The 14,499-nt window shown below is 51.6% G+C and overlaps 1 protein-coding gene across 3 annotated transcripts in view; it reads left to right on the top strand.

The window, feature by feature from the left end:
* Positions 1 to 14,499, top strand: part of RAI14 (retinoic acid induced 14) — a 137,920-nt gene that overhangs the window by 99,822 nt on the left and 23,599 nt on the right. For all 3 annotated transcript variants that reach the window (XM_080679147.1, XM_080679146.1, XM_080679145.1), the window contains 2 exons: positions 4,632 to 4,720; positions 11,469 to 11,533. In XM_080679147.1, coding sequence (XP_080535273.1) covers positions 4,632 to 4,720; positions 11,469 to 11,533 — 154 coding nt within the window. The remainder of the gene's footprint in view (positions 1 to 4,631; positions 4,721 to 11,468; positions 11,534 to 14,499) is intronic.

Raw genomic sequence — 14,499 nt, 5'->3', positions numbered from 1 at the left:
TCTTGCTTGTTATTCCATGGAATATGCCCACAAAACTAACGAGTCTCCCAGTTTTAGAGCACAGTGGCATGTACAACTGTGTGTCCTCCTGTGTTGGTTCTTCCTTCAAGACCACATTCACAGTTTAACATCTGCATTTTAGCATTTCTTCATTGTACCGTGGGACATTCTAGACTGGTGCTGGCTGTCATTTAAGTCCGTTGTTTTTCTTATCCTTGGAGAGATGTGTTCTTGAACCTTTGAAACTGGTTCCTATTTTGGCCTAAGACTACTAGTATACCAGAAAGCTTTTTTGAAGTCACTTGTCAGGTCCCATGTAATTAAAGTGATCTGGCACATTCTCCCATCAAAGCCTTTTAGCCAAAATACCCACATGTCTTAAATAATCAACTCTGTTCTATGCGGAGTGGAGACTTTTTTTTTTTAAAGCTTCACTTTGCCTTTTTAAATATTTATAGTCAAAAAATATCCACAGGAACCTAACCATCTCCCCTGCGGGTGGTCACACACAAACTACGGGATACGGGTGTCCTTCAAGGTCCTAGCGGGAAACAGGTGGCACCCCCACATGGGATGGGTGCCTCGAGTGAAGAAAGGTGCTCCTTACACGTTGGTGGTGGGCTTAAACCAACACGCTGGGGCAGCAGCCTGAGCAGGTGACGGTGAGAATCGCTTCCCATCTGAAGGCGCAAGGAGAGAGAGCAGTTACCAAACACCAAGGGAGCCGGGGCACAGATCGCGGGCTTCCCCGAGGAGGCAGCCACGCCAGGGTGTGGCCTGGCGGGGGGGGGGGGGGGGACGCCCTGCACTCGTCTCTCGTCCTCTTGTCTCTTGTCGGTGTCTCCCATTGGTTGGACCCAACCAGAAGCTGAAGGACAAGGCAGCCCACTGGGTGAGTCCAGGAGAGGCCTGTCTCCTGGGCCACAGACCCGGGGGACGGGGCTGGAGGGCAGGCAGAGCACAGCCCGGGCGCGTGTCCCCCAAGAGCAAGTTAAATAGCGTGTTTCTTGACTGTGCTCCCATTTCCCGGAAATGCATCCTCAGGGAGAAGGCGTGATGACACAGGGGACTTCCTGGTCTGTCTGGGATCATGGATCAGAAACTTCTGGCTAAAATGACCAGCTCTTCCTTTTGAGGCGTGTCCTCCCCTCATGCTCCTGGGTTTGAGAAAGTAGAGCCGCGGCTTTTGTGTGCCATAGGAACACCACAGACACCTGGGAGTTAGAGTCTTGTTTGAAAAACACCTTGAAGTAATGGTACCGTTACTCAAGTCCTGTCAGTGAAAACGATGTTGTTAGCTGAAAGCATGAGGTTAGGTCAAGCGGTGCAAATGGACAAGCTCTTCTGCCCTCATGTGATCGGCAGTTTCTGGGTATAGCTGTGGGTATTTTGTTTATCTGTAAGAGCACTGACTGCTGGCGTTTTAGGTGAAATACGTGAGAAATTGAGGCTTTTGGAAAAGACTGCCATCATTTTATTTTCTCAGCAGGACACAATATTCTGCAGAATAGTTGGAGAGTTCCCAGAATAGAGGAAAAAGTCACTTCCTGATCCAAATTCTACCAAGAGAAGAGAGAGGAAACAAAATCAATCTCTCTCTCTCTCTCTCTCTCTCTCTCTCTCTCTCTCTCTCTCTCATACACACACGCACACACATAATTTATTAAAGCATATACAGTGAAACCTTAAGCAGCTGATCCCTCAATAAAACGCACTACAGCCATCCAACACAGGTTGGTTTCTGTTGGTAAGAAAGTCTTTATCGCAGGATTGGGTAGTGAGTCCAACTTCCCAACACATCACTTCTCCCACCTTGTAATCCTCATTGACCTTCCAGATAAAGATCCTGAAACCCGTCAGGTCCCAGGTCAGCCCCAGAAACCACGTCAGGCTACATTTCTCCACGGACAGGAATGGCACACAGAAATGCTTCATTGCCACGTGTCTGCAGTTTTAACCCCTGTAAACACAGTCTGCAATCCAGAGGTCTGAGTGGGGAAAATATACATAGTAAATGGGGGAGGGGAGATAAGCAGAAGGGGCACTTGGAGAGGTTCTGGGTGCTGGCGGGAGATACACGGAGGGCATCTGGGTCTCCGGCCACGTCTTCACGGGTGTGAAGATAAAATGGGCATGCTCCATTTGTGAAAATAAGCAGGCTACAGGATTAGGATATGTGGTTTTCTTTGCATATGTGATGCTTCAATCAAAAGTTATACAGAACAGGGCAAAAGTAGGTTTATAGTGGTCCGTATGGCAAATAATATCATCTATACTAATAAAAGGGTAATATGCTAATTAGACCAGACATCTTCCGGGCATCCTTCCAGACAAAGCCATGGTGGCGGGGGCCGAGGCAGAGGTGGATAGGAGCAATCAGGCCGGCAGGGGGGAGCAGTTTGGGGGCGATCAGGCTGGCAGGCAGAGTGGATAGGGGTGATCAGGAAGGCAGGCAGGCGAGCGGTTAGGAGCCAGCAGTCCCAGATTGCAAGAGGGATGTCCCCCGAGGGGTCCTGGATTGGAGAGAGTGCAGGCCAGGCTGAGGGACAACCTCCCTCCCCCATGCACGAATTTCATGCACGCGGCCTCTAGTAATTAATAAATACTAATACAAGAATAAACTCTTGTGTTTTGGGTACTCACAACTGTAAACTTCCTTTGGCCCCACCCTGTATGTCTACGTGCGTGTGTGTGTGTGTGTGTGCACGCTAATCATTGCTCCTGGTACTCTTGCGTATAAGATAGGATATGGCTGCCCTGTTGTCCAGATAGTTTGGGTTTCTCCCCTGGCCATAGGAGGTGGCAGGGTGAACAGAAACAAGCATAGACATGAAGAGAAGAAGATGGATATTAACACTTAATCTGGGGCATGGAGATGAATAGCCTTGAAGACAGGTCAGTAATTGAGACTCTTGCTGGCGACTTCACGTCCTCAAGAGCAATGAAAGTATGTAACGTGTCCTGTTACGAAGGATGGGGGCATTTTAGAAACCATTCACCAAGGCCACTTAAACAATCCGCTGCTTAAAGGTGAACTTCTTGTAAAATTGTGCTAGGCCAGCGATGATGAAAAACAGAGGTATACTCGTACTGCTCGGTGGGGAGGTTCTTGTGGTTAGCCTGCATTTAATCAGGAATTCCATTTAAATAAGTCACTACATTTCCAAGTATTTCCATATGACCAAAGTTTAACAGTTATGTGAAATCATCTACAACGCGGAGTTTGACTGACTGTAAAGAGACATTACACATTAATGGCTGCACAAACGTGGAAATAGTTGGCGTGATCAGAACCAGGTAGGATAAAACAATAGTGTGTTAGAGCTGCAGGAGGCATCAGATCTCATCTGATTCAATCCCCACGCTCTCCAGTGCAGGGCGTGTAGTAGGCTCAGAGAGGTTAAACTGACTTCCCAGAGGTACCTTGCTGACTTATGGTTGCTTGGCAACCAGAACGGAAACATCTTTGTTCGCTTATCTGTCCATCTGCACGCAGCCTAGATCTCCGGAGCAGAGGTGTGGGATCAAGCTGACCCAGGTTGGAATTGGTTACCTCTTGGCTTTGCTGGTTGAGTGTGACCCTGGGCCCCAGGGACAGTTCTGTTTTGTGAAGAACATATTGCCTGGGCCTTAAGTCAGGGGTGCAGACACTACGGTGCTGCCTGGCAAGTGTCCCGAGAAGGCAACTCCCTAGAACAGAACCGAGGCAGGTGGATAATGGGAAGGTTCATTGGCGTCTTCCCTGTACGAAGGAGACTGAGAAGAGGGAAGGCCTCTCTGGCAGAGACCTTCCCAAGGGTTTGGGCCTCCTCGGCCTCTGGGCCTGAATGCTCCGTGGAATTGGGCTTTCCTTCTGCCTCCAGGAATGCCCTTCATTCTTGGGACCTGTAGGCATGACTGGTATGGCATGTGGGTGTTATCTCTTCTTTGAATGGCAAGTCTACACACGCGGGGCATGGTTTGTACTCCCAAATGTTACTGAATTCTGGAGCATAATTGTGGGCTTTATTTCATGCTGTTTGCACCTGCGTGTAGACACCTGCCATCTATGGAGACAGTATAGGACTCACCTCCAAAGGCTGATATGTGAATGAAAAGAGGTAATGTAATGGCACACATTACAGAAGTTGTGTACAAACATTGTTATTCAGCTGCAACACAACAATGGACCTGACATTGATGTTGTCTTGACCACTGTTGGGTTGGATACCTTTCTCTTTATAGAGTATGTTTCCTAAAAATAATGGCTTTCGTGAAAGCACTGGGCAACAGAAAATGTTGATAAAGTACTTATTATTTAGGAATTGAATCTAGTTGCAAGTCTTTGAGCATCGCTTTGTGAAGAGACAAATATGTAGTTTAATCTTACTTTTTTCCAAGCCTGGTCTTTGGGTTGGAAGACCTAAGACTAGTTCCTGCTCCATTGCTTAATAGAAAGTGTCCATGAGCAAATTCTCAGACCGCGGGGAGCCTCCGTTTCCTCATCCTTAAAATGAGGTTGATAATAATATCTACTCACTGGTTATGGAGCTCAAGTGGGAGGAAGTAAGTGTACACGAAGAGGCAAAAAAATGTCGGGGATGAACTCTAAAGAGTGGAAATCTGAAGGAGATTGTTTACCTCTTTTCCAGCTTTCATCTCGCTGCTACAAAAGGACACGTGGAATGTCTCAGGGTCATGATTACGCACGGCGTGGATGTGACAGCCCAAGATACTGCCGGTATGTGGTCTTTATCTCTTAGTCAAGTCAACAGGCCAGCACACGAGTAGGTGCCACAGAGGTGGCTCCCAGTGGAGAAGTGCCGGGGTTCTTTTCCCAGCCTTACAAAGGGTTCAGCGTTCTGGAGAAAGGGGCTGCGCGTAGATGATTAAGGAGGAGTCCAAGGACGAAAGATAGTTTTGAAAGGCATTGGGGGGTCAGAGGATCTTCTGCTGAAGGAGCTAAAGACTCTTACCTTGACCAAGGACCCATGATTTTATTCAACACAATTTGTCCTAAGGCAAGGTGGAAATACACACTTCAAAGGGTAGGGTACCAAAGAATATTGTCCGTTTGGGGAATGGCCTACAGCTTTTTAGGTGTTTGGCCAACAGGAGGCAATAAAATGCCCTGATATCTCTGGCAGTTAACAATCCTATTCAGGTTTGGGGGAAGTGCCGTTTAGCAGTTCCAACAGGTAAACTACATATGAGGCTCAGCCATTGTTGAGTCCACCAAGTCCCATCAACCTTTTGATGGAACTCTTGTAATTATTACATGCTGGAATTGGTTTCCGGCAGAGAAGAATCACGTAGTCCACCTCCGGTGACTGGGCTCTGAGGTGATTTCCTCGTTTGTGCCGTTACAGGCTTCTTCATCTTAGATGTGGCTAGTCAAGGGCACACTGCGTGCTTCTCATCCCCCATTTAAAAAATGTTATCTTTATTTCGAGGAGTCATGGTACGAGGTGATAAAGGGAATGCGTTGTTTGGAAGCTCATCTTGCCCACTGAGGTATGCTCCGTGGGCAGAGGCCATGGTCCTCTTCTGGACCAGCTGCCCAGGGGTCCCCCCCCCTCTTGCTGTGTTTCAGTGCATCCACATCAGCTGGGAACTTGGAAGGAAGGTAGAGAGAGAGGGAGGAGAGCAGGAAGGGCGGGAAAGGAAGGAAGAAACAGTATGCACACCCTCTGAGATGCGGATTCCGTTGTCTGGAGGTTGCCAGACAACTGGTATTATTTTTCAAGTTCCCCAGGCGATTCTAATGTGGAGCCAGTGTGGACAAATGCTGAACCACGCGGAGGGAGAGACAAGGTAGTGGGGGCCTATCTTTTATGAACGTTGTTCCACTGGAAAGAGCCGCTGTGGTCTCCGGCCTGGGTTCTGCCCCGCTGGCCACACCGGAGGATCAGAGCGACTCCTGATGGCTCCGTTTCTCTATTGTACTTGAACATCTTTGCCTCGTTCTAAGGCTTTCATTCGTTCTTACTAGAATATGAAATCAGTCTGACTCTGTAGTCTTTTTGTTAATCCATAATGGATCTCCCTCTCCCCTCTCCCCCACAACACTGGCCTCCTCAGAACAGTTACAAGGGGAGGGAGGGGCCACCAGTCAGGTAATAGAAGAATTATTACTCAAAAACTGGTTGGAAAACTTGTGTTTCAGAATTGTTTCCAAAAGTATGTGGCACTTTTTAAACAAATGGAAAGATTCCCGGGGATTAGGAATCTCTATTCTTATAGAATAAGTTTGTTTCTTTAGGACAGGCCAAGAGCCCCTTGAAGTCAAGTCAGGTGAGTGAGGAGCCCCTGGGAAAACCATTATCGGTCGAAAATAGGGAGTGATTGGAGTAACAGAACAATTTCCCTGAGCAGTGCCACAAAATGCTCCCCGAGTGTTTCGAGAATTGGCGGTCCCAGTGGAAGAATGAGTGGTTTCCTTAAGTGACTGCCCGGAGGGAGTACTAATTTATGACTTGAGTCCTCTTTAATCCCTAGCCCAGTTGTTCTGGTTTTAAAGTTCATTGTGATCACTGGTGACGTTTTACATATAGAGCTAGAGTCCCCTGGATGGGCAGGACATCCTCCAAGGAAACCATGACCTGGAAGAATCAGCTTAAAGGGCATAAATCGGAGCTGGAATACGGTTGGGTTTCCCTGCACTTGGTGCCAAGAAATAGATTTTAGACGGGAGTCTAGTCATTTGCATCAGAGCCAAGCGTCTTCCCCTCCCCGTCTTTTCTTATGGGGAGGATAAGGCACTCTGCTTTGTGCTCATTGTAGAAAATCTGGGAAGGACAGAAAACTGTAAAGATGAGCAGGGCTTCTGCTACCAAGAAGAAACACAGTTTACTGTTTTGCTATATTTCCTTCAGACTTTTCCTGGCACATTTTTACAGAGCTGAGATCACATTTGATGATAATCTCTACATCCTGCCCTCCGCCCCCCCTTAAAAAATATTTTACCAGTAGTATTTCCTCTAATAAAAGCTCTTAAGAAGCATAGGTATGTTATTGGTTTGTGTGTTTGGGTTTGTTCGTTTGGGTAGAGTTTGTATTTACCACCAGGGCCCTCACTCAGTTTTTAAGAGCCTGGGGAAGCGTTGGGCAGGGCGACCTGCACACCCCTGTCCACCGCGGTGCTACTGCCCTCCAAGGAACAACACTGGAGGGGCAGACCCGTCCTGGCTGCATCTCTGGGCCAGTCCCTGGGATCTGCCAGTCCATGTCTTTCTTTCTTTCTTTTTAAAAATATATTTTATTGATTTTTTTACAGAGAGGAAGGGAGAGGGATAGAGAGTTAGAAACGTCGATGAGAGAGAAACATCAATCAGCTGCCTCCTGCACCCTCCCAACTGGGGATGTGCCCACAACCAAGGTACATGCCCTTGACCTGAATTGAACCTGGGACCCTTGAGTCCGCAGGCCGATGCTCTATCCACTGAGCCAAACCGGTTAGGGCTGCCAGTCCATGTCTTGCATTCCGATGGAAACGGGTGGAATCAGCGGCGCCCTGTGGCCCCAGGACGCTGGCCAGGCGTTCCAGGCGCGTAGAAGACGTCTCAGCGCTGCCAGTCCCTTCCCTCTCGCCCAACATTTTTAGGAACAAGGTCAGCACCTTGGTCCGTGGCTTATTGTTTTACGTCCGTCTGAAGGAGGCACTGACTTGTCATGACTTCTTGAGCGCACGCGCGAGAGCCCGAGAACAAAAGAAGGAAGAAGCCGGGGGCAGAGGATGTGCGTGGAAACGTCTGCTGTATTATCGAGAGCAACACTGCCTTTCTCCTGTCACAAAAACAAGATAGATGTGGTGGCGCTGACTGCCCAGGCCCAGGTCCTTCCGGTGGCTGAAACTCCTGCCCCATCGCTCCCTCTCAAGAAGGCCTATCAGAGTCCCGGGGAAGGACCAGGACGTGAGTCCCTGTGCCTTGCGTGCTCATCGTTCATCCAAAACATTTTTGCACGGTGAAGGTCTGCAGGAAAAGGCTGAGCTCCCACAGGAGTGGTCTTTGCGGTCAACCTGCCTCCGTCTTGCAGTATTATTCCTGAGAGACGGTCATCTTTCATCCCAGCACCCCCTGGGAATAGCCCTGAAATGGCCCACAACTGTTGCCTTGTAAATTACACTGGCCTTTTTCCTTAGCGCCAAGTTCTGCTGCAATGCCCTTGATTAGCATCGCTCCGCCATATGCCTGGAGAAGTTGCTTCCTGATATTCCAGACCAGGCGTCCTCAAACTACGGCCCGCGGGCCACATGCGGCCCGCCGAGGACATGGATCCGGCCCGCCGGGTGCCGCTGCCTGTCCTGCTTAGCAGCCGACTCGTCCTGGGCCCACAGTGCGCATAGGAATTTGTTCATAGTTTTTTTTTTAAACTATAGTCCGGCCCTCCCACGGTCTGAGGGACAGTGAACTGGCCCCCTGTTTAAAAAGTTTTAGGACCCCTGTTCCAGACAGATCCACAGCTGAACGGGCCAGACGTACGCACTGTCTCGGCCCCGCGAGACTCTGTTCCTAATCTAACATACTCTCCAGAAAGCTTAGCATTGGGGAAGAGGTTTTTTTTTTATTTTTATTTTTTTGACATTAGCACTGAGCAGCATCTTGCCTCGGATATTGTCCAAGGAATGATGCATCATTCGAATGCTTTGACCGTTTTAAATGAAAAATAACTTGCGTGCTCCTGGTTAGGAAAACGGATCACGGGGCCAAGGAGCGAACGAATCTGGTTTCTGTAGAAGCACAGCTCGTACTTCAGGTCTCAGGACCGGAACGCTGGGAGTTCGGCGAAAGCCGTTGTTTGTTTATGATGAGTGGTTGACATCCCCCTCCCGCCCTGTGTGGGGAGCTGAGCCTGTGTGCAGTGGGTGCTGTTCGTGTAACATAGCTCCGGTCCGCGGCACAGACCAACGTTAACACATGCCTACGCGACATAAACGGACTTCTGCTCACAGAGCACCCTGCTCCAAACTTCTGCTCCAAACGCTCATCTGTAAAGCCTTTGTTTCAAATGTGCTTGTCCTGGGAGACTCTGGGCCACGTGATGCTGGGGAGCCAGGCAGCCCCCGAAAGCCTGTTTGACGGATAATGTGACTGCACTCACACCACGTGCCTTACACAGCCCTGGAGGGGGCCTCGTGCAGGAAGAGCAGGAAGGGGAGGGGACGACCTTTAGTCCTCCTGCTCCCCCGAGTCATTCCCTCATTGCCTGATCTTCCTCATCCTCACCGCCTCTCAGGTCCCCCCACAAAACAGCCCCCCTCCGAATACCTTAAAACCTCCCAGCCCAGCCCCAGCCAGTTTTGCTCAGTGGATAGAGCGTTGGCCTGCGGACTGAAGGGTCCCGGATTAGATTCCAATCAAGGAAACATTCCTGGGTTGCAGGTTCCCCGGCCCTGGTCAGGTGCATGCAGGAGGCAACTAATCAATGTCTTGCTCTCTCCCATCGATGTTTCTCTCTGTCTCTCCCTCCCCCTTCCATTCTCTCTGAAAATCAATGGAAAAATATCCTCAGTTGAGGATTAAAAACAACACAAACAAAAAAAAAATCTCTGTCCAGCTCAGATCAGAAAACAGGAACCTGACCTTTTGACCTTACACAGGCTCTGGTGCAGCTTGCTGTGACCCTACACCCTCCGGTTCTTAAATAGGGTGTTTCCCAGACGTTCGTCCTCTAATAATTAGTGGGTTTCCGCTCAGCGTGGCAGAGTGAGGACTAACTCAGAAAGGAGAAATGGTATTTGGAGACTGGACCATCCTGTAAAAGGAATTGTTCCTCTAAGCCAGGGGTCCTCAAACTTTTTAAACAGGGGGCCAGTTCACTGACCCTCAGACCGTTGGAGGGCCGGACTATAGTTTAAAAAAAAAAAACTATGAACAAATTCCTATGCGCACTGTGGGCCCGGGACGAGTCGGCTGCTAAGCAGGACAGGCAGCGGCACCCGGGGGGCCGGATCCATGTCCTCGGCGGGCCGCATGTGGCCCGCGGGCCGTAGTTTGAGGACGCCTGCAAGCCAGGCGCTCTCAGCTGGGGTTGATGCCCCTGCACCTCCCCCCGTACCCCCCCCCCCAGGAGATTTAGCAATGTCTGGAGATATTTCTGATTAACCTAAGTGGGCATCTAGCGGGTAGAGGCAGAGATGTTGCTTAGCAGCCTACATGCCCAGGACGACACCCACAGCGTCAGGTGTTAACCGTGCTGGGCCCAGGGGTCACGTGGGGGGCCGCTCGGTCAGGGCGCCGGGAAGGCAGGATGTAGAGACGCCTAGGTGTGTTGGGTCGGCCGGCAGCCGGGGTACCTTGGTTCCCCCACAGGCATTTGTGATGCGCACACCCGGTGATTCGAAGTAACGTGCGCCTGTGGAGAGCCCACTCGTGCCGCCCGTGCCGTGGGCACTAGGGATATGGTGGGGAGTGTGGCCACCGAGCTTACATTCTAGAGGGGAAAGGAGAACAGTCAGCTACCTAATGGCTGCTGGGGGAGAGGGGGCGGCTGGGGGAGAGGGGGGCGGCTGGGGGAGAGGGGGGCGGCTGGGGGAGAGGGGGGCGGCTGGGGGAGGGGGGCGCAGTGGGAAAGAAGCCGCAAGCTGTTGTGCACCGTGAAGAAGGACGCATGGGGCAGAGAGCAGGGAGCAATCCAGATTCAAGTGGGAGGTCAGGAGGGTTCTCATCAGGAGGCAGTGGTTCCGGGGCATCGGAGGGGGCGAGAGAGCAAGCGGGTGGCTGTCCCAGAGGCAGAGAGCCCAGGCAGCAGAGAGCATCCCCTAAATGCCAAGGGCGGGATGGGGGGGTGCCTGCTGGATTGGCAGGTCCCCAGGCCGCCCCCCAGCCTCTTCCATAGGAATCCCATAGATAGGCCCACTGGGCCGGGGCGGGAGGTGGGTGTAGGGTTAGGGTTTCCCGTTACCTGTGCGCAGCCACCAAGTCTCCCATCGGGGCTGTGCTCCTGAAGAACTGGAGAGAGCCCCGCTGTCGTGGGCGTGTTTTATCACACTTTTCCTCCTTCTCCACGGGGACCTAGACTCTGAGAACTCCGGTCACTTCCCTGCAGGGCTGAAGGAGAAGCGGAGGGAGAGAAGGAGAGGTCAGGGGCGGGGGTGGAAGTGCGGGCGTCGGGGTGCTCTGTGCTGTCTGCTGGCAGCCTTTATGGGGTCCCCTCGCCTGTGGCGTCCCCAGCTGGCGTGGCTGTGGACACGGGGCCTTTGGCGTGGGGCTGGCTGCTGAAAGCAGAACTTGCAGAGCTGAGTCACCTAAGAGCACAGCGCAGGAGCCTGCGTGTCATCCGGGGGCGGGGTGCTCTGTGCTCTCCCACCGCCGTCACCCTGAACTTGAGAGATAAGAAGCCGAGGCCTGACTCTTAAGAACAACAACCCCGTCTTTGTTGGAGAACAGTTTATTTCCTCATAGTTGTCTTCATTACAGAGATAAGAGATTGAAAATGTGTGGCCTTTTCTTCCCCCCATTTTCTCTTCCCCCCTTAAATCTGTTTAGGACACAGCGCGTTGCACCTCGCAGCCAAGAACAGCCACCACGAGTGCATCCGGAAGCTCCTGCAGGTAAGACAGGAAGCAGCTTCCCGTGACACACCTGTCACTTCCAGAGTGTGACTGTAACCTTATCTGTCAGAGGACAAATGCTCTTTCTCCTCCCTCCCCCTCCCCTCTTCCCCGCCTGCTCCTCCCCCTCTCTCTCCCTTTCCCTCTCACTGGCTCTCTCCCTCTTTCTTTCTCCTTTAAACTCCCCCCAGACCCTGGGTTTCCTCAGAAGTTTCGCTCTGACATGACAGGGAGGAGGAGATTGTTTCCATAGCAATGGCGCTGGTGGGGGATTTGGAGCGTCTTCCTGAAATCCAGCGTTTTCTTTGCTTTCATCAGCTCCTCGCGTTCTTTCCTGAAGGCCTGTGCCCTTGACACAGTCCGGTAAACACCTTTCTCCCCGCTGGTGGGGCCTCAGCACAGGCCCTCCACTCCCCTCGTCCTCTCTCTCCAGTCATCAGTACAAGGCAGCTCTCGCCCAGCAGAACCCCAACCGTCCCTTCCTTGTTCGGAACTCGATGAGCTGTTAGTTCTTAGGTTTTAAGTTCTTCGTTTTACCCTTCGCATAATTTTAAGCCGACTGCCTGGTTCCACAACCTGGCCAGGGAGCTTCCAGTGATCGCTTAGGGTGACTACTTCCGGAGAGCCTGAAAGGTGAATATTTAATGCAATCCCAATAGGCCCCCTTCCCGAAACAGCCAGCTGTTGCCAGTCGAAAGGCAAGCTGGTGCTTTCTGGAACAGCACAGCAGGATCCTGGGTGCCCCACGTACTGTCCATCCGTTCGTTCGGCTGGCCCTGGGCGCCCCGCTGGGGCCCGCATCTTGCTTTCACCGGGCCTGGCCGTTCTGGGGCAGAAACCGGGTCCCAGCCCGCAGCTTGCCCGGCTCTGCTGATCACGCAGCTTCTTGTCTTGCCTGACAAGGTGCCAGCCGCCGCCAGCGCCAGGAATGCTTAACCTTCACGGAGCTGACGCGAAATTCAAGGGAAACTGATCAGCATCTGGGTTGCTTGTGTTTATGACAGGGGTGGGCAAACTTTTTGACTCGAGGGCCACAATGGGTTCTTAAACTGGACCGGAGGGCCTGAACAAAAGCATGGATGGAGTGTTTGTGTGAACTAATATAAATTCAAAGTAAAGGAGCGGAGGGGAGAGCAAGAGAACCCTCCGCTCTTTCGGCTCCGCGGGCCGGATAGAACAGCCGAACGGGCCGGATCCGGCCCGCGGGCCGTAGTTTGCCCACGGCTGGTTTATGATGAGGCTTCTCCCGGAAAACGGGGAGAGGAGAACTGGTCCGTCCGCCTTCTCTGGAGAAGGGGGAAGCATTGACCCTTGGTCTTATCTGGGTTTTTAAAATCTCCACTCCCTTCGCATCTGGCTCTGATTTTAAGGAAGAGTGAACCTGACAGGCCAGGGATCCTCATGGGCAAAGACCAGATATCCGAGCCGCTGATGCAATCGTATATCTGGTGATGCAAATGGACTGGTTTTTCTGTGGAACCTTTGAAGCCTTTAAACAGTTCCTTGTGCTGTTCTAAAATTAGGCCACCGCCCGGTAAGTTGTAACTTGACCTTCGTTCTTCCCACCCCTGACGGGCAGGCAGGCATGTCCCTCTAACACTGCCTGTTCTTGCTTCCCCGAGCTTACAATTGGTGTGACCTCTGTTTGTAGACAGAGGTTATACCCCGAGGCTTTGATGTCCTCCTAATGGGGTGCTTCCCTTGGGGCCTGTGCCTCTCTAGCCATCTTCACCTCCCCTCGTGGCAACCCATACCCTCTGTGATGTGACCCTTGCTCTCCCCGGCTACTCCTCACCCCTGCACCCTCTGTCACTCCTCTCTGTGGGCTCTCGAGACCTTCGCTCTTACCTGTCTGCTAGAGACACTGGCCATCTCCAGTGGCTACATCCCCAGTGCAGTGAGTACAAATAGAGTCTGCCAGAGACACTGGCCCTCTCCAGTGGCTACATCCCCAATGCAGTGAGTACAAATAGAGTCTGCTAGAGACACTGGCCCTCTCCAGTGGCTACATCCCCAGTGCAGTGAGTACAAATAGAGCCTGCGAAATCCTTCACGTTCCCAGTGAGCGCTCTCCCGCCCTGACAGCGCTATGCCCCCCACGCTTTCTTCTAACAAGTGTTCCCTGAGCACCATGCCCCAAGCATTGCATATACTCTCTCCTCATGAACAGAGCAGCCACTATCCTGAGGGACATCACAGTCCGGTACACAAGCACACAAATACACGTTACAAATTGCACAGCACTAAAAAGAAACGACCAGGTACTTGAGAGAGGTGTGTGGGGGGGGGGTGGTCAGGAAAGGCTTCCTGGAGGAGGTGACAAGCTGAGAACTCAGCAATGCAAACAACCAAGGGGAAAGCATTCCAAGCAGACGTAACCGCAAGTACTAATGGCTTAAGAAAAGAAAGGCACTTGTCAGAAAGGAAAGGAAGTCACTGGGTGGGCCTGGGGCAAAGCACTGGGGGCGGAGAAATGAAGATACAGGGGACGGGCCTTGCCTGTCATGATGTGTAGGCTGTGATTACTCTGTACAGTGTGCAATGTGAAGAGCTCTTAAGGAAAGAGTGATAGTCACAGATTGAAAAAGTCACTCTAATTGTACAGAGTTGGTTAAAGGGGGAAAACTCAGAATTGGGACCTGCCAGGAGGGAGGCTGTTGGACCTGCCCAGGTGAGAAGGTGCTGGTTCACGCTCGGTTGTCATGGAGAAGCAGAGACAGAGGAACTGGGGTAGGTTTTCTGGAGTAGAGTTGACAGGCCATGGTGGAAGGAGGACGTGGAGGAAAAATTGGAGATGACTCTGAGATTTCTGGCTCATGGACTGGATTCATGTGACACTGTTGACAGATGAGGAAGTGTCAGAGGATCAGGCATGAGAGAGGGGGGGAAGGAACCAGAAGATTGGGCTCGGCCAGGCTCGAGTGCCTGTGAGACATGAGGACCCAAATGGGAACTAGGCAGGGGGT

This window comes from Plecotus auritus, assembly GCF_963455305.1.
Source record: "Plecotus auritus genome assembly, chromosome: 7".
In the NCBI taxonomy this organism is placed as follows: domain Eukaryota; kingdom Metazoa; phylum Chordata; class Mammalia; order Chiroptera; family Vespertilionidae; genus Plecotus; species Plecotus auritus.
The sequence above is the reverse complement of the archived record's forward strand: the minus strand, read 5'-3'. Positions and strand labels throughout refer to the sequence as shown.